General features: G+C 36.6%; 1 protein-coding gene across 1 annotated transcript in view; it reads right to left on the bottom strand.

Annotated features, from left to right (window-relative positions):
* Nucleotides 1-1216: 1216 nt before the first annotated feature.
* l(2)k09022 (HEAT repeat containing 1 homolog l(2)k09022) overlaps nt 1217-21249 on the bottom strand; it is a 39314-nt gene continuing 19281 nt past the window's right edge. Inside the window, exons 16-27 of the mRNA XM_071592012.1 lie at nt 20802-21051; nt 19417-19545; nt 14955-15345; nt 14581-14765; nt 14074-14271; nt 12728-13084; nt 11166-11365; nt 9591-9791; nt 7604-8116; nt 5028-5376; nt 4539-4697; nt 1217-1742 (exon numbers count right to left, since the gene is read on the bottom strand). Coding sequence (XP_071448113.1) covers nt 1545-1742; nt 4539-4697; nt 5028-5376; nt 7604-8116; nt 9591-9791; nt 11166-11365; nt 12728-13084; nt 14074-14271; nt 14581-14765; nt 14955-15345; nt 19417-19545; nt 20802-21051 — 3130 coding nt within the window. The 3' untranslated portion in view covers nt 1217-1544. The remainder of the gene's footprint in view (nt 1743-4538; nt 4698-5027; nt 5377-7603; nt 8117-9590; nt 9792-11165; nt 11366-12727; nt 13085-14073; nt 14272-14580; nt 14766-14954; nt 15346-19416; nt 19546-20801; nt 21052-21249) is intronic.

Here is a 21249-nt window from a genome sequence, read left to right on the forward strand (position 1 = left end):
GTGGGAACGGTTCCAATGGGGATATGAGGAACGGCTCTTTGTAAAATTTCGCGAATAACATTTTCACTTCGGCCATCTAACGTGAGTCTTAATCGGCAAACGATATCCCCGGATAGTTTTTAATATTCTAGCTGTTACCGAGTAGAACATGCATTAACTTCCGCAGGCAAGTTGAAATCAGTGGATAGGCGACTGAAAGGGGGCATATGCAATTTATGGTAGCATTGAAAATCGAGAGGGAATGTTTTTCGCATGGGTGTAATAAGGAAGCCAACTATAGTTTGGTTTGGGCGAACACATTTTATAATTTAAATTACCTGCGAAAATAAATTATATTTGCATCCACCTTTCTTTGGTTGCATCAGGGGTGTCTGCCCTTTTTCCATTATGGTACTTTTCTCGGATATTTTGAAAAATCACGAGTTGATATTTGTGACTTCAGCATTAAACAAATCAAGTTCCTTGTTTGCATGATCCAATGGTTTTGAAAGCACCTTTAAATAAAATATTGATAGCTATGTACAATTTATTTTAGAGTAGAGAGAACCAATTATTTATTCAGTAGACTGAAATTTTGATTAAAAAAACTGGAAAAATTAATTTCCAATAATAATCATCATTCCAGGTTGATCACCTGAATCCCTATTTTTTATAAAATAAATTTAGATATTAAACCATTATCTACCCAAAATTGTTTCCAGAGATCAATTAGATTTTTTAAAAGTCTGTATTTTAGAATATTGACTATATTTCTCAGAACCATATAATAATATATGCTTGAGAAAAATGTGGACAATTGAGTCTATTAAAATATGAATGCATATAGGCGAGCTTGCATTATCATTATATCGCAATTTAAAACAAGGGAATTGTTGTTTACTAACAATGATTGATCCAAAGAGAAATAATTGATTGAGGAATTCATTGAAAAAACAGCAAAATATATAATTTTATTTTTTGAAATCCTTACCCATATCATATTTTTTAACTTCACCGATGCAAACAATATAATATCCAAGGTAGCCCATTTAGAGCAGAAGAAAGTATGATGAATCATTTTCCTATGATTCATTGTCAAACCATTGCATTGAATATTCTCTTGCCTCAATTTCAATTGCCTGCAGCTATTGTTGTTTTATGCCTAACTGATGCATCTCAATTAAACATTACACAGCCTAAAGATGGAAGAAATCACACAAAACTGTTACCAATATAAACTCAGGAAATTTAAAAAAATTATAAATTGATTTATTATATCAGTTTCCATTTTTTTCTGTCTATAAGGCTAGCTTGCTCAGCAAAACTAGTCTTCTGTAAAACTAGAGTTAAATAAAAATTCGAAAAAACCTAGCGAAATAAACATTATTTAACATTGTCAGCAAAGATAAAAAACATATATACAACTCAATTTCAACAGCACAAAAATTAATGAGCTCGAAAACAAAAATACCTAAGAGCACATCGTAGATAGCTCTTCTCAATATCTTTCAACAAGACTCCCAAATATCGGTGGAAAACTATTCAGAACTTCACATGTCCCACTGTTATAAGTATTTCTGCAATGGTTCACCCAAGACATCACTCAAGGCAGCAATAGCTTTCTGAGCTGCCATTTCCACCTCTTCCTCCTCATCCTCCAACAGTTCGGCCAAAAATGGAACTGTTTCTGGCAACAGAGGAAGGAAGTCTTCACCTAATTGTTTACCTAACTCCAGGAGAGCAGAGAGACCTGCAAGACGTACCTGAAAAAATTTAATTAATTGATTAAATAGATCAACTCACTAAACGAATAAAATACTTGACCGATTAAGACCATCCAAATTTACAACTAACAATTTTGTCAAAAAAATTAAATTTTAAACAACCGTAAAAATTTAATTATGAACTCATGATTACCAAGGTATGTTCAAAGTATGCAATGTTGTAATGTTACTACAAAGGGCAGGGCTGTCAGACCCACAACATTTAAGAATTTTATGCCTGGTTAAGATTTAAGAGAATGAATTTTTGAAATTAGCCCTCATCTCATGGCCAGAAGATGCTATAAAATTGGTAGGGGTAAATGAACTAACTTAGTAGTTTTCGCAATTATTTTCATTGATCACAATCATGGTTTCATAGTAAGGCTACATCTTCAGGGGACAACAGTGGAAATATGCATGAGAGAAACTGCTGGACAAGAGGGGGAAAAGGAGCTGAAGAAGGCAATGAAAAGGAGGGGAAAGGGAAGCGTAAGGGAGGGTGGGGATAGTGTTAAGATGAGGGGGGAGGATAGGCGGTGGGGAGGGTGATGCACTAGTAGGTGAGAAATGGAAAGGGTAGGGCAATTACAAGAGGGGATGTGTGAGAATGATCTATTCACATATTTATTTATTTATCGACTTAATTGGGCGAGGTTGGAACTAATAGTCCCTTCTTCCACCTAACCCTACATTACAGACTATATTGCAGACAAACACATACAACCAAGCCCTAGATGGAGGGAAATCCACCTAGGCAGGAATCGAACCCGCGACCTTTGGGTTGGTATGCAAGGACGTTACCCCACCGCCACCGAGGCCGGCATAGTGAAAATTCAGCTTTGTAAGAGCTGCTTCAGAGCTAGTATGTAAAAGACCTTCCAGCATATAAAAGGTTAATACATTTAGATTCAAAATTCAAGCTATATTGTTTGATAAAAAAGTCAATACAAACAAATTATGGTATTTACCAGGACATCAATGGAATAAATGAGAATTTTCCAGAACATAATAAAGTTTTCAAATGGTAATAAAAAAATACTTCCTTTCCACACTTTATTATGATACTACTCATTTCAACTGTTGACTATCATAATCAAGGAACCTAGATTATGCCCGTTAGCGGTCAAAACTGGTAGGTACTATAGTGAAAAGTGCGGAAATCACAAAGAAGTTATTTGTTTCAATAATATGAAATTATTGCGCAAAATTAAGCCAGATTAAAAAAATTAAATTTCATATCGTTTGCACTAAAATTCACATTTGTAACAATTTAACATATTTTGCAGTTTTCAAGCGGTCAGCGGTGGTGATATCAGTGTCAGCTGTTGAGACTCCCAAATTAGAAATCCCTAATTATGAGCCATGGCAAACTTCAAAGGGCACTCTATAATATGCCACACAACAGATATAACATAAATATGAGGTGTGTTCAAGTTCTACATGCTCCTGGCTTTTTTATAACTTCTTACATTACAAAATTGAAACTTCTGTAACTTCTCAACATGATCTCACTTCAGACAAAAATCTCTCACAATATTAACACCATGATTCCATGGCCATTGAGAATGCTCCTTCAGGGGTCCCTTTTACCCCCCGGAATAAAACCAGCTCGTTCGTGTCCAAAGCTTTCCGAGGGTTCATTGTCACACATTTCTCCATTTGTTTTAACTGTTGCATCCATGAACGCACATTTTTAATGCCCATAAAACCATTGCCATATCTCTCTCAATTGACATGGAATTTCAAGGTGTGTGAAACCACATTGAGAAAATCGATGAACATGCTGTTCTTGTACACAAAACAATGCCATTTTAAGCATTGAAAATGATTCTCATGATAGTGGCAGCTATACCACCCAGTGCTTAGTACACAGCAGCCATCAATGTCTTCAATTCATAAAGAAGGCCCGCATATTTTCAGCTAAACCACGTCTTTCTATTTTCTCCCAGCCCAGAGAAAAACACTAATATACTTTAGAACTGGAAGGCACCTCATATTTATCATTGAACAAGTTTCTTTTGTTGGAGGACTGGAAAAAATTGTTTACACACTGTGAGTTACAACTGAGAAAGTTTGGAGAACCCCTGCACTACACATTATTTCATATTTTATGCTTCCAACCGAGCTGATTATCTGCTGAGATGAGATTTGCAACTCAAATACTAGATAGTTCTGATCCACCATTGGCAGATGATAATTTTTCTTCTGCAGGCATTCAACATTGTTTGTCTTCTATATTGACAATGTGTAAGAGAAATAATAATTTAATGAAATCCTACACCATAAACAGAGTACCATTTCAAGTTTAAGGCAATCAATCTACAGTTGTATGAGAAGTATCAATTCACAATGTTAACTTGTTATTACACCTGATCATCTGTAATAATTTACAAGTTTATGTAATGTCATCATTGTATTACCCAGTTCTACATTACGAGCTGAGTTCTAACCCAACTTCATACCTAATTTATGATACAATCTGATCATCAAAACATAAAAATTCATAAATTAGGAAATTGAATACTTTTACTCCGGGAGCCATAAATTAAAAATGACACATCCATTATTAAGTTTACAGCACCACAAAATGCCTGCTTAAAGCTAAAAATCTTGAAAAAATACATTGACAGGAATGTAAATCTACCCTGGGACAATATTTCACTTTTGAATCATCTTGAAACCAACTTCCATCAGTTTTGATAACCATAAGGATTAAGCCTTATTTTAGAGACAAAGGTCATTATGCTAGCTCGGGAAATAACCTGAAAGAAAATAGGAGTGTAAAACAATACAAACCTTAGGATTGTTATGACGTGTTTTTAACAAAATTTGATAATTGAGCTGTTTCCATAGTGAATCATCAGCTGCGGAGACAGCAAACTTCACCAAGGTTGGGATTACATTTGCGGAACATCTTTCTTCAAATCTATCCATCCCACCCACCAAATTTTCCAACTGTACAGAATAAATAAAGAAATACGAAATTAAATTAACTCAAAAATATAAATGGCTTCAATTTTGTACTTGAAAAATGTTTAAACATGGAAATCAATGTTTATTCCTCTAGTTAAATGAGTCAGAATTCGCTACAAATTTGTTATGGAGTCAAAAAGAAGGTTCATGTAAATGAAAATAACATGAACTATTTAGTAAGCTGAAATCAATGAAAACAACTGACAAATGAGTGCCATTGCCCTGTGTACAATTGTGTGAACAAAAGCATTTATTATGCTATAAACTAACCCTCCACTCAATGCAATGGAGGCATTGAAGCACCTCCCTCACCTGGTTAACTAATGGTGGCATTAAAGTCTCAAAACGCCCAGACGTGACAAAACGACCAGTTCCATCTTCATAAAGAAAGACTGCATTAAGAGTAGTAAGAATGCATTTTATTAACATGTGTGCCTCAATCCCATCACTGTCCTCATCCCCAAAGTACAAAGTATTGTCCTTGGGTTCAGCTGGATTCTCTTCCTCATCCGCTTCTTTCAAGCTCAGAATTTGTTTCTTATCCTCAGCACCAACTTTAGCCAAGTTATTGCGATCCAATAGAATGGCAGCATGCCTGATGCAGTGCCCAGCAAAAAGGACAAATAAACCCTTCAATGCTTCTGCGCACCTACTAGAAAACCTGAAATAATATGAGAGAAAAAAACTTTATTTAAAATTAGAGCACAGTGTTTGAAGAACTTCATGGTTATTCTCAGGTTGAACAGGCCTCACATAAAAAATTTTGAGATTTTCAGATGACAGCGGTGGAAATTATAGTTTATGAAATGGGTATTGGCCCAAGCATTTATACTCAATAACACAATCTACATGGTAGACTGCTATAATGAAATAATTTTCCATCACTTTAAAATACCAAAATAGAATTGGATTGAGAAAAATATCACATATTCTTATTATTTCTTGCATGCTATTTACAGAATGATGGTCATTTATCTTCAAACAGCATTAATGAAATGCCATATCTAGACACTTAAAAAATTCTTAAATTCAATATCACAATGCCATGCAAAATTTTACCAGGAAATATTGCTATATCTGTCAGAGCTGGAAAGAAAATAACAGAAATGGTAGCAAAGTAGAGTCTACCTAGTTGTGTAGAAGTTGTCTGGAACAATATCATACAAAATAAAGGAAACGAAAAAATTTGGAAAATTATGCTTCCAATTCAAGTAATGAATGTAACTTATATTACATCATTGTGGAACAACTTGGCACAGAGAAAGTTAATACTCAACCAATTACAGTAGAACCTTGTTTAAAGCACAAGCAAATTGCACAGCAAGTAGTTCGCATCACAAGCAAAAATATTCGTTCAGAAAATGACTCGCTTAACAAACAACTTTTCCCATGACGAGAGACAAGGAGAGAGGAATTCCTGGATTCATTGTTCGCCTACTTCTGCAGTTCGTCTCTAGCACTTATTCTGCAAGCACCTTAGCATCGCTAGTGATTACTTAATTTTCCAAACTTGTGTTCGAACATATTTATGTTTTTTTCGTGCAAAGTTCAATCATTTTTTGTGCACAGTTTTAAAATTCAACCCAGAGAAATATCTACAAGAAGAAAGAATTCGAGAATAAAAATAAAAATTAAAATCGGGAACAAGGTGGGAGAGTGGCTGATCTAGTATGCAGATCAACAATTGGCCTTTTCTCCAAGAATATGGACTAAGGAGTTAGATTCTTCAAATAGACTGACAAGAGTATCTACGCAATGATTACACATTCTCAATGATGTTGAAAGGTTGCTGGGGATTGAGATTGTGCGGGGGCTAACGTACTGGCTTCCCACCCCGAGGGCCCAGGTTCAAATCCTGGTGGTGTTGAATATTTTCCAGAGGTATCTCGAACTCTACCTGAGGTGCTTTGGGGAGGGCACTTTGAGTGAATATGCCGTCTGTCGGATGGGATGTTAAGCTGCGGACCCCTTGGTGCCTTTCGTAAAGAGTAGGCTAATGCCGACGCCGGGTTTCTCCCCACCCTTCATCCTTTCCATCCCCTATTGTGCAAATGACCTTAGCTGTCAGTCGCCTCCCCTAAATACTACTACTTGAAAGGTTGCTTCTCATATGCATAAATGAAACGCAATCGCAAATAGACACCATTAACGCGAATATAACTTTTGAGAAGGGGAAAGTGATTTTTAGAAGAAATATAGAAGGTGAACATGATCCATGATCCTAAGCACGGTTTTCTATTTATCTTTGAATATGCCTTTTACATGATTTTTTTCAGCATAGATCGCATCATCAAATTTAACATTAATTTATACGCAAAAAGTTTCACTAAATGAGTGTTTCAATAAACTAGAAAGATTAAGCTCGAATTACTAGGTTCCACTGTAATTAAAAATTTCAAGCAATTTTTTTTCAGCTTCAACTCTGTCAAACCATGAAACAGTGCAATTCGCAGATGAATGTAAATTGTAGTAGAGATTATTGCAACACAATTAGTAATTAGTGTTTGTCTTCATTTGACATTGAATACATGAATGGTGCCCTCACCAGACTCTGAAAATAATATTACACCTTCTATGAAATTAAGTTCAAAATCTTACAATTATCATAGAGTTGGTTAATATTGTTACTCTTATTAAGTATCAGTACGCATGAATGTGCACTTAGCATTTTCTGATCAAAAACTCGGAACTCTTTTGAATTACTGCTTACATAAAAACATGATTTAATTATTTAATTCATGAAATTTCGAGAGGAAGTGTGACTTTCACAAATAAGTTCAAAAACTTTTGTGAACTTTTTCATGGCAGAGTAACTTGCCAGTACATATATTTTTAATCAATAAAATAAAGAAATAACTCTGAAAAAAAAGATAAAATATATTTCTTGCCTGTAGAACGTGATGGCCCTGTGAAGGGGAGCCTTATCTCCAGAAGCCCACTCAAAGAGGCGATAATAAAGTGACCGGAACATGGCCTCAGACAGCTTCATCACCAAAACAATTAGGGTACTAATCAAACTTGCTTCCACTCTTTCAACCACTTCACTACTTTCCACACTCCTGTTCTTAACTCTGAAGTCCAAGGCACTGAGAAAGAAGCTCTCTAAGTCAGAAATGTGATTGTTTAGCTCCACACGTGTCATTTCAGAGAGGCTGTGGGAAAACATGTCCATTAAGGGAATGATGGCTGTATGACACTTTGACTTATTTGGTAACACTTCTAAACTTCCAACAGGTATCATGGTTTCTTCTTCGGAAGTTGACTTGAGACGCTTACGCTTCTTTCCATCTTTTGAAGGTGTTGGACTCTGTGGTGGTAATTTCCCTTCAGTCAGGACTATGTACGTTTCACTTACAGCAGGGATTAACACACGAAGTGGGATAGCTGATGCCACCTTGTTCCTTTAAAAGAATGTTTTATTATGAAAAGTTAGCAATAGACTGCCCAAGAACAAATATATATATGTATACATTGAAGGATAGAACAAATAACAGTAAAGTGCTCTCGGCCTACATAATTACCACATCAGAACTGATGTACTTTGGAAATATTTCCCAGCAGACTGAAGTATTTTTTAATGCTTGGTGTTAATATAAGAGAAAATTTGTCCGTATTCTTCTCGAAGTCTACTAACTTCCGCAGTTTAATTTGTACTTTACGTGGGATATTTACTAACCATGGGTAAGTATATATTCTCCTTGAACTGTATTTTACAGAGTATTCTTAATGGTATGCAGTCTCACTTTTGACTATGGGAGACATTTATGACTTGTTCCATTTCTTTTTCATTTGTTCTTTTTATGCCTTCCACCACCTAATCTTAACAACTGTCTAAATACACTAGTGGTTCTATTTCATTTCTAACATAATGCTGGCCAGACCATTCAGCATTTTGCAATCCTTTTGGGAACCCACTCATGCAATGATGCAGCTGACTCAGGTCAAAGAAAGTACAGAATTTCACCATAATTAAGATACTGAGATGATGATCACAAGGTGGAATAAGTGAAAATTAAATCAATTTTGGCTCCATTTTTACACAAGCAATGAGTACTCTAGTATTCTTCATTAATGCCATATGGCATTTAAATTCTTAATGGCGTAAAGTTAAGACTTAACGTAAAACTAACAGAGAAGAACCAAAAGAATTCACAAGGAAAAAACCAACTGCCAAATAATGGGTTTTAAACTGCGAAGGAACACCTGCCATTAGAGAAAATCAACTACCTGGATGGCGCTTAATTCCTGTGCAGATGTCATTGGAATATTTCAGATTTTGACCACCCTAAAAATCATATGTTCAACGATAAGTAGATGAAGCCCTAGAAACTGCACATTTCAAGATTCTAAAAAATTATACTTCAAAACAAACAACTTTGAAATAAATAAACATAAAATGTTTATACCTCTTATTTGACAGTGCATCACAATCCTGCTTTCACTACCCATTGAGATTCTAAGCAAGTTGACTAGAAAAGTTAGTAATTTAACTATATGGACAATGTTTCCAAAAGAAGCATGATGAAAGTAACACAGTAAAATAACAGGCTAGTCAGATACGTATGCCTCATTAGCTTATATGAAACAATATAAGTATTATCAGCATGGACATACAATCAGAAATTGTTTGGTGAACAAAATAAACTAGCCCAATATAATTAGTTAATTAAAATCTAATCATTACTCATAGTGTTTCCAACTGATAGCAATTAATTACTATGGTCTGTAATTCATAATCTTCAACATGCAATTTCTCTTAATTCCAGGGAGATTATTCCAACAACTCTTAAGAGATGACTTATCATATATGAGGATTTGTTTCACTTGCACCAATGATTTAAGAACCGTGCTCACAGATGAGTTGGGTTTACTTACAGTATTGATGTTAATCTTAGTGACAATTGATCATTTTTGGTGGGCAGAGCACATTCACTTTCTTCGCTGGCTGTTTGCTGAGTTGTAAAAAGACATAACCTCACCAAGAAGGTTTTCAAGTATGGTGAGATGAAATTGGGGATGCTCTCCACAACGCGTTGTACAGCAGTAACCACACCAATCTGGGCAGTATTGTTGACACTAGAACATAAGAATTAATTAAAAACTATCAATGTCAATAATTGCAACGAATATACATTAAGGCTGGGCTGTAAATTCATGAGGAGGATAATTCCAAATTTAATCAATCCAAAAGAGCTATTTTAGTCAAGAGAGAAACCAGTTCATCAATTACCCTAAATATTACTCTTACATTTTTTATGCATTCCAGAGAATAAACAAAATAACTCTTTTACACACTCTATACTTATAAGGTCTCAATTATATAGCCAACATTGATTCTGAATAATCAATATCGCCTAAAGGATTGATTCCTTATAAAATCACAGTCAATAGTTCCCACCCTCTTTTTCTACACATCCTATAGTTTAGCTCTGCCAACTCACAGCACTTTGATTCACAAGGACCATAGCGTATTTCATTAGATAATGCATATTAAATAAAAATGGATTTCTACTAGGCAAGGTAACACAATACTCTTCCCGAAGAACGGAGTACCAAAGAAAATCACACTCTTACAATTATTATGCAAAATAATAAACAAATTGTTTTTGCAAGCAATGGGTAATGTAAGACTGGGAATTGATATTGTGACAATGGATCACCAGGATGAGTAGCACCACCCATTTTTGTGTGTTTTATAGGAGTAGTTAACATGTTATCTATCTTAAATAGGTGATATACATACAAGATAAATAGAAACAATAAAATAATTAGGAGTTACATTAATAATTTACAATCAAAGCAAATCAATAATGAGTAATTTAAATAGTTATTGAAGAGTTTGAAAACGATTGAAATAAAAGTTTAGACCCCAATCAATGTCATGAAACACTAAGATTGATGTTCTAGAAAGCTTCTGAATAAATGATAACCAATTAATATTTGAGCCCTATGTTGAATTCTTGATTCATTTTTAACATTTCTTGACTCTGCTTTAAAAAAATTTAAGTTTTGATCACTCTGAAAAAGGGAGAAATATTTCAAACTGAACTCACATTCACAAAAGATTCACATTTCAGGTGAGGAAGATACCAAGAAATAAGAAACTTGCCCTATGTTGTAGTTCTTCAACAAAAAGTATGATGTTTTTAACCATTGGGAAAATGAAAGGGCAGACTGATGAGAATGAATATCCACCCAGCAAGTGCAGAGCTACTTCCACATGGTTTCTTGGAAAGATGTGGAACACTCGGTACGATAGACATATCTACTTAACCTCCTAGCGACTGACTACCAACAATCCAATATGTTTTTAATAACTAAGTATCCCCTCAATTTTGCTATTTCATTTCACTTAATCTATCTATAGATATAATATTCTGATTGAAGTAATAGCTCACTATGATATCTAATTAAGAGAGAACATGTAATCTAACACATAAGGGATCATACCTGTCTTTCATGTTCGAGCTGAGAGCAGAAAGTAACACTGGCATGAAATTATTAAGCTCGGTGAGAACATTCACTTTCATAACGGTACAGATTTCAGCAATGCACAAAACAGCAGAGGCAAGAACGCTTGAAGATGTGGGTGCCATTCCACTCTCAACAGCCAAGGCACCTGATGCAACACTGGTCACGTGGGACAAAACCTGTAAAGAAATTTTTTCATTACCTCATCTCCACATTTCTGATGGCATTCCAGCATGAAATTGGTTCCACTCCATAAAAATGTTATGTTCAAAAGAGAGCTCAACTCAATAACCATATAATAACTTGTGTAAGTTTGAAAAAAATATGAGTAAAGAGATACACAAAAATAACAGCAATTCTTGAACATTCAATTGATCCTTAGCAAAAAACTTACACATATTAACGGTGTGGATTTCATTGTTACTTCAAAAAATCTTAATTTGTGAATTTAATCAAAATTTCTGGGCAAGCAAAATGATAGCCTTAAATAAAGCACTAAAATTTTGAAACATCACGCCAATACCAAATTTCATTTCCCACACAGATAGTCATAGTTTCATGAGTGGCCTGCACCTGGCAGCATGATACCAGAATGCAACAATATAATGCAAAAATAGCTACTCCACCTTTCAACATGCACCACAAAGAAACATCAATCTTTCATTCATTTATTCAGCAGTAAGATGGGTGAAACATCACTAAATTCATCAACGAATGAAAGTTCAGAATGATGATTAAATTATTTCACTATAGCTACGATGCCTGGACTGTTAATTCTTAAACTGTGCCATTTCCATATCAGGCTCCCTCAACCAGGGCAGAAACACACTGTGTTATGATGGCAGAGGCTTTTAGAGCAGTTAAAGATATGGTTTGTACCCATGAGCTTTTGAAGTACTGAAATACTTCTATCATATGCCAAGAGGAATACATAAGAAAATTGTATGAATGAGAACCTTTTGTAATCAAGAAATTATGAGATAAAAATATTTAGGCTTTTAGGTTTTCATGACCGACCCTAGTAAAAAATGTGCAAGTGTACACAGAAGTTAAAAGCAGAAACCAAAATCCAACAGGAAAAGTTTTCCTTTGAATTACATTCAGCCAAGAAGTTGACTCCATAAAAAAGTTTCTTCAGTATTAACTCATTCTCTTGATGGGCAACTTTTAACTAAGGATTAATATGTTGCATAAAATTGGTCAAATTTATCATACCATTATTTTAAACCTTGGTATCTGGGAACTCTTACCCTTAGTACCCCATTTGGTTATTTATTTCTGATGGTTGGTGTAATTATAAAAAAATTATGTTGGTATATCATGCTTATTAATATATGGAGATATTGTGTTCTATCTTTCAGCTGAAGACAATTCCCATCCAAACACTTGGAATTTCTGACCTAGGTACTGTTAAGGTGATAATGATAGATACATATAATACTTATCTTACTTTAGGCACTAACTCCTATTACACATCTATATTGACTCACAGCAAAAGTTAAACACAAGCAATATCAGCATTAAAAATATTCTATACTTACTTCTTTTAATACATCTGGCTTTTCCACAGGCCCCACAATGCGTACAAGCAGTTTGACGGTAAACAAAGACACTTGACAATTGAGATCATTTTCTTTGGTGGCTGCAGAATCTATTTGACTCTTATCTCTGCTGTGCATCAGGTTCACCAGAGGCCCTAACAAAATTCCTTGCAAAGATGACAGATCTTCCTCAGAGAAACTAGCACATGCATCTGAAGGAGTGCCTTTCTCACTTAGAAGAGCCAGGAGTCTGTTGCTGAGTATGTCTGCAGCTTTACGACGGACAGACGGAAGTTGATATCCAAGAAGTCCCCTCACCACAGTTAGAAACAATGAGCCAGGCAGAAGATTGTTGACCTAAAAAAACAAAGTTAACATTAGGACCAAGTTTAACCTGAGTAAGTTATCATTATTTTTCCTATTTATTGATGAATTAAAATAATGATGTTTTAAAAAACTTTGAGCAAAGGCACTAAAAAGATTAGTGAAAACTTGGCATGAAGCGTGGTTTCGTATGGTGCAGAAACTGGTCACTGATGCAAGATGATAGGCATAGATTGGAGACTTTTGAGATGTGGGTAAGGATGAGGAGGGAAAAGGTAAACCAGGCAGAAAGAAAAACAAATGAAGATGTATTGGGCATGGTAGGGGAGGAGAAAAGATTGTTGGGAGAACTCCAAAGGCAACAAAGGTGGATGCAGAGCATTTTGATTGGAATGACTGACAGAGGGAAGAACATTAGGCAAACAAGGTTGGGGAGGTAAAGGACAGGCAAGTTGAATAGAATGAAGGGAGGTAGAATTTGGCATCACTAAAGATCAGTTCATGGTCAACACATCATAACACAGAAAAAACTCCTAATTTATTAAATTTAACCTCTGAAGACACAAATATCATCTGAAAAATACTCATTAATCATTATTAATAATTATTTAGACCAATCGTGCCATGTGATCCACATTTTCCATATTCAAGTGGCCTGGCAGACTTAAAAGCACATCATTATATTTTAGCACTTAATTGAATTCTGTGAACATTACATCATGAACGTAATAACAATGATAGAAATGCGATATTTTTAAAATGGCAACATCGTTAGAATATTAAATATGAGGTCTGTTGTGGAATTTAAACTCTTTCCCAAAACTGAGGTTTCATAAATAGGGGGGGGTGAAGAGCTAATATTCATTCAATTATTTTATTGCAAACATGTAACATAGACATTAAGGCTCCTAGTGACTACCAGATTATGAAAATAATAAAGTTCAATGACAATGGAGCAAGTGGGGTGACAAGCCAGCAATCAACGGGTTCAATCTGGAAATTGTGATAATCATATTAATTACCTTCTCAAGAATTTGATGACAGCGCTGTTGCATTGCTTTCCAATAGCGGCCTGAAGAGTTGCTCCCTCCAGCAACATCAAGTTCACCAGCAATGGTTGCTATATAACTGAGCAGAACCTGGATCAAGTCTTGGAAGAGCTTGTCTACACCTTGCTGATCCTCGACATTTTTTCTATCAATTTCATCCACCAAAGATACCTAAAATAATCAGACAAAAAAGAGGCTTCTAGATTTTCAGCTATATTTCTGTAGAACAAGGTGAAATTTTACTCTCAAACAGTAGAAAAACATTTTACAGATGCTTTCCTGGGTGACTAACTCAACCACCTTAATAGTCTTTTACACATATCGATGAATAATACTTTAGTTTCTTTCCAGATTTTATCTTCCAATAACAACTTCCTTAAGCCATTTGAAGAACATATTACATAATAATGTTCTCTCCATAAAAATAGGAATGCCAATAAACTAGATAACCCTCAGCTATTAAAAAAATAAAATTCTTACCTTGGCAACAATTTGTGGCTCAGAAATAATTTCTAGAAGGAAAGAAAGTACAGCATGTTTGAAGTGCCGGAGCTGAGTTCCAGTATGTATCTTTACATCAAATATATGAGAAAAATTGTGAGACAGCTGCTTTGACTGAGTGGTTTGCCGGGTATGCCACAATATTTTGCCATTAGCACCTGATTCTGAGAAAACGAGAAAAAGTGGCTATAAGTCACAGGCAAGGAAAAAGATATAAGTTATCATAAAATTAGAAAAAGTGACTTAAATAAGAATTATTCAAATTAACTCAACCAAATTAAAAAAAAATAGACCAGTAGATCATAACAAAAAACACAACTACAGTCAGCATCAAGCTCAAATATATTAATTACCTTTGTCTGCAGGAAGCAAATTAACAAATTCCACCATCCTCAACATGGTTAAAATGATGAAATATGGAGGGGCCTCTCTGGCTATTTCATGTGCCAACTCAATCCTTGAATCAAGATACGTTTTGCTGGCATCTTTCTCAAGGGATTTGGTATGAGCATGCAACACGTGTCCTTCGATTACCAACAGTAACAACTGTGGTAGTCCAATGTTCCAGCCAACAGTCTCCACTAACTTCACATAGAGGGGCAACCTTCTGTGTGGAGGCACATCTGGGACAGCATCAGCAAATACCCTGGTAACTTTAAGGACTCCAGCAGCCCCTCGGCCCTCCAGAAACTCAAGCCAACCCTCGGAGGCCTTCTTCCTTGGGATGGATTTTGTGGGATCCACCTAACATAGTTGAATTAAGGTAGAAGTTGGTATGATCACCTTTTTGAATAGTTTCTCATCAAGATTCTGAGAAAGTGATAATGTACATAATGGTGTACTGCTAAAAACTTCTTAAACATAACCTGAACTACTTGAAGTGAATGAGATGACTACAGGCCTAGTGACCCATAATTGGATTATTCATTCTGACCTCTTATGAAATGGGTGAATATTATCTATTTAAGTATGCACATAGTCCTTGATTGAAATTATTTTGATTTATAATAATGTAATGTGTCCAGTATATTTTTAAAACATATGTTACACCATTCATAATAGTCTTTTACACATAACCTGAGCCATTGCTCCGCTGCAAGACTACACTCATATTTTTTTTTTAAGGTAATCTACCGGTTAAGGTAGGTTTTTGGATGGACACAACTACCAAACAAATATTTTATTACTCCTAACGAAACACAAAATCCATCATCCTACTCTATATCAGGTCCCTCTTCATCTCTGAGTACTTTCTTCCTCCCTTCATCCCGTCCAACATCCCTATCCTGTTCCTTCCCTTTCCTCTTTTGCCCAACATTATACCCTCTATCACAGTCTTCAACATCCCACTGCCGGTCAACACCCCCTTCATCCACTTTTCCTGCCTCCATAGGATTGCTCCCAACAAACCCCTCTCTTCGCCCACCATACCAAGTACTTCCTCATTTGTTTTCTTCTCTGTCCATTTCACCTTCTCCATTCTTCTCCACACCCACATTTCAAAAGCCTCCAATCTACGTCTATCCTCCTGCTTCAATGACCACGTTTCCGCACCGTACATAGCTACGCTCCATATCAAAGTTTTAACAAGTCTTTTCTTAACATCCTTACTCAAAGTCCCTGTCATCAACTCTATCCTCCTTGTGAAAGCCTCTTTGCCTAGCGCAATTCTTCTCCTTACGTACCTACTACTTTGACCGTGTTGGTCCAAGACACTACCGAGATACGTAAACTGTTCTACCTGCTCTAGTTTTTGCCCTCCTATTTTAATGTTAAGCTTGGCCTTTTTCATTCTAGAAAATCGCATAACCTTTGTTTTATTAATGTTGATTCTCATCCCATACCTGTCGCACTGAATTTCCAATTCACTCAGCAATGCTTGCAGCCCCTTGGCTGACTGACAAACTAAAGCTTGGTCATCAGCAAAGCTAACTGATTTTACGAATTCCCCGCCCACCTTCATTCCTACCTCCAGTTCTTCCCATGCCTCTTTGATCATTTCCTCTGCATACAGGTTGAACAGCAACGGTGATAATGGGCAACCCTGCCTTACACCCCTTCCTAACACTGCCCATCCTAACTCCCCGTTTCCCACCCGCACCTGAGCAGTCTGAGACATGTACAGGTTGCGGATTAGCCTCCTTTCCCTCCAATCTATTCCTATTTTCTGCAATATACTCATTAGTTTTTCCCAATTCACTCTATCAAACGCTTTTTCGAAATCTACGAAACAGGCAAATACCTCGTGGTTGTGTTCTATATTCCTCTCGATTAATAATCTCATTACTGCAATGGCATCACGCGTACCTCTCCCCTTCCTAAACCCAAACTGATCATCCCCTAAGTAATCATTTGCCCTACTCTCTATCCTTTTGTTTATGGTCCTGAGAACAACCTTAGCTGCGTGGGATATCAAACTAATTGTCCTATAGTCCTCACATGATGTGGCCTTTACCTTTTTCGGAATAGGAACTAAAACTGATCTCACAAAGTCTTCCGGCCAGATTCCCTCCTCATAAATACTACGGATCAGCCCATATAGCCTCTTCCTCCCACCTTTTCCTAAGCATTTTAAAAGTTCCACGGGAATGTTATCTACCCCCACGGCCTTATTTAGTTTCATCTCCCTTAATGCCCTTTCTATCTCATTGTCTAGTATGCCTGGACCTAAGCTATCTTCCTCTACGCCATTTTCTTTTTCAATGTCTAACTTTGTTGGTCTGAGTTCTTTACTATACAGTTCTTCTATATACTCCTTCCATCTCTCTTGGATCTTCCCTGCGTCAACTATTACCTTACCCGCCTTATCTCTAACTGTAAGCATAGCTCTTCCTTTCTTACTTCCCGATAACAATTTAACTTTGCTGTACAACGCACCGATTTCACCCTTCCTCTGCAGACTTTCCATATCCTCGCACTGCGTCTTCCACCATGCTTCTTTTGCTTTATTTGTTGCCCGCCTCAATCTATTGTTCAATTCTTTGTACTTCATTTTGCCTAATTCTGTATTTATATTCTTCCATTTTCTCCGCTCATCCATCTTTGTAATCATCTCATCCGTAATCCATGGTTTCCTAGTCCTTTTAGCGTTAACGGTTCCAATAGTGTCTTTTGCGGCTTTAGACAACCCTTTCTTGATCATTTCCCATTTTTCTTCGATAGTACTAAGCCCTTTACCATCCTCCATGATTTTCTCTACCGCCTGTTTGTATTCCTTCCTTTTCAACCCATTTAACGCTTCTACATTCCATTTTCTGACTTGCCGCCCCTGCCTCATCTTTTTGAAACGTACGCTACATTTCATAACAACTAAATTGTGGTCTGAGTCCGCATCCGCTCCCGGGAAGCTGTGCGAATTTATCACACTGTTCCTAAACCTGTGTCTAACCAGGATATAATCTAGCTGATATCTTCCTGAGTCACCTGGCATTTTCCATGTATACCTGCGTCTTTTGTGTTGTGTAAACCAAGTGTTGGTGATGACTAACCCCTGTCTTCTGCAGAACTCAACTGATTTCTCCCCGCAGTCATTCCTCGTGCCTAAACCGTAGTCGCCCACCTCATCACCATCTCTTCCTTCGCCTACTGTTGCATTCCAATCCCCCATCACTATCAAATGTTTCCCTGCAGGAACACACGCGATCATGTCCTCTAACTGATCATATATCCTATCGACCTCTTCTTCCTTATGGTTGCTCGGTGGCATGTATACCTGAATAATAACTAAGTTCGTCGGTTCTGCTTTTATCTCCACTAGTAGTATTCTATCCGTTACCTGCTCTATGTTGACTACGCTTCTTCCTACCTCTTCATTTAATACTATGGCAACCCCTCGTTGGCTCTCGTCCCCACCGCTGTCTATTATTCTATACTTATCACTCCAGTAATCCCCGCTAACCATCCATCTCACCTCGCATAGACCTAAAATATCTACAATTCCCCTTTCCATCTCTCGCTTAACATTCTACAATTTCCCTGTCCTCATCATTGTCCTAACATTCCACGTTCCTATTCTAACTAATTTGGTCTTCTTCTCATCTACATCTACATCTACATAATACCCCGCAAGCCGCCGCAAGGGCGTGTGGCGGGGGGTGTTAGGTCACCAACCGTAAAAACGAAAAATACCACATGCAAAAAACAACACGGAAAATTACATCTCCTGCGTCTTCTGTCCTGCTGCTGCTGGTTTTCCCTTGCAAGGGTTTCGTGGGATGACGACCGCGGAAGCCTTGCCTCCCCCGCTGCCGGGCACGACACACGGCCGATTGGGCCGAGCCCCGTGGTTGCCAGGACTCAAAATATCTCTATAGTCCATCATATTTTTCTTGGGAATGATAATTGAGGTGGTTTCCTGTTGCCTTCCTCAATAGTGTTTTTAACGTGACACCATCACTTACTGGCCGCCCCACTGGGGTCAGATGCCTTTGCAGCCACTTCACTTAGGAACAGACGCTGCGTGGACTACCTTTCGTCTGGCTCCTAACCTTCGACCTATCTGGCATGGGTGACCCTACCAGGAGCAATTTTTATTACTCCCGCCAGCACAGCTCTAGGGGTCATCGGAACGCACAAGCCCTTCCACCACGTCAAGGTTGTAGTCCGGGGAGGGACACTCATATTAGATACCACTATATCACTTTGCCATATAATCAGTTAAGCTCTTTGAAACAGAAATTTGAGTTAATAAATCATTCTAAATATTTAAAAATACATACTATCTAAATATGCGTGGGCATTTAGAATCCAATTCAGCTTGTTGTCAAATTAATTTATGGACTTGCAGGCCTTAAAGTTTGTCCCTTTACTACTTACCTTGGTTAGTACTGGTACTACACTTTCTATTGTCCTTGCGATCACTTCAAAACTATATTCATCATCTTGGCGAACCATTGATGTTCCAACAAATGCAAAAATAGCCATCACGTTATGCAGCACAGAATCCTGTAAAACAAGTGAGTTGAATAAATTATGCACATTACAGCTTCAGGGCATTTAATAAATGAGAAAGCTTTGCTTGGATTAGTAAGATAGGGATATATGAGTGTCCACCTTTCGTGCCAAATTATACTTTTACAGTAACTTTTCCATATAAATATATATTATACGGTAACCAAAACTGTAGTAATTAAATCAAGTAAAAAGACATCCAATTTCACAAGGGCTTTCAATCAGGGAGAAATATTATAAAGACTTAAATCTTCAAATTAACTAAGAAACCTGAAATTTTCATAAATTTAAGATTTAAAATCTGGTATATCATTTTGAAATGTAATGAAATAATTGACTTTGTATTCGGATAATTGACTGAGTTCGAAATAATTGACTGGTATATCATGACTTAGATGAATATTTTATTCAAAACATGATCAAAAGTATTTTTGGTTGTCTTTTTATTCATTCCCTTGGTATCAACTAGAATTCTCAATTGAAGTGTTTGTTACATTACCCACACCACATACTTGTGAATTTGGGGATCACAAGAACTGTGTGTATGAGCCTAACAATCTGCTTGTGAGGTTCCACCTAAAAGCCTGGTGATAGGAAGCATGGAGCCCAAACTATATGTAGTTTAAATATACCAACAGAATGAACCAATTACCTTATATCTGAGCAATAGTGTAAAGTTTTAAACTGTTTATGTGTATGGTGGGTTTCAACAATTAATTGTCAAAGATACCTACTGTTTCCAATAGTCAGTGATTTCAGAATTGCATGATAAGGCGGCGCAAAGAAAACAATTTGTAAACATTAGGTTTTGGTTCTTGCACAGAAATTCTTATATTAAATCTAGGTAATGCTATGGCAAGCAAGAATTTGTTAGCAAATGCACTTAAGGTGATTCTTATAATTTCATCAGCTACAAAATTTGACGAATATTTTAGAACAATCTTACAATTAGCTTTCATGCTTCATGACAAGAGGAAAATGTGTAATGGAACAAACTATCTCCAAGGATTATCAGTACGCTATCTAGGCCATAAGCATTGTTATGGTTTATCTAACATTGCAATCACTTTTCCCCTTCACATCATACTGCATCCGGACAAATTAGCAAAAAACTACTTGGACATTAGTATTATTTTGATCTTGACATGAAAAAGTAATACATCGAAGGGAAAGATATTGCACATAACATTTAATGATCAAATGGAGAGTAGAGTTTTATGAAAATACAAGCTACTGCTTCAAAGACTTACCGGGACCAGTTCTGCTGCTCGAGAGAGAAGAAGCAAAGCATGACGATGAGTGTGTGGATTCTGTGTGGACCGAATACAATGCACAATTGTCTCCACATCCAATTGACTCTTGTCAATCTTTTTCTCATCATGTTCATTGTCATCTTCATCCTCTTCACTATCATCCATTTTTCTGAGACAATGCAGTGCACAAGCAAGAATTAACTGTTTCGTGTACTCAACTGGTTCTTGGTGCTGGAGCTGCAAACATCTGATTTTAAATGAGATACATACAAATTTATTCATCAACAACAAAATATTACAACTATATGGTGACTACCAGGTTTGAAGAAACCCTTAAATCTATCTAGGTTTCTAATCTCTTTGCCTTATCTTGTTTTCATAACTCAACAAGCTACTGCAAATAGGGCCACATATAATCGTTATTCTTCCAATGTCAACCCACCAG

The sequence above is a fragment of the Hetaerina americana genome, unplaced genomic scaffold (genome assembly GCF_022747635.1).
Source record: "Hetaerina americana unplaced genomic scaffold, ioHetAmer1.1.p SCAF_1, whole genome shotgun sequence".
Taxonomy (NCBI): Eukaryota; Metazoa; Arthropoda; class Insecta; order Odonata; family Calopterygidae; genus Hetaerina; species Hetaerina americana.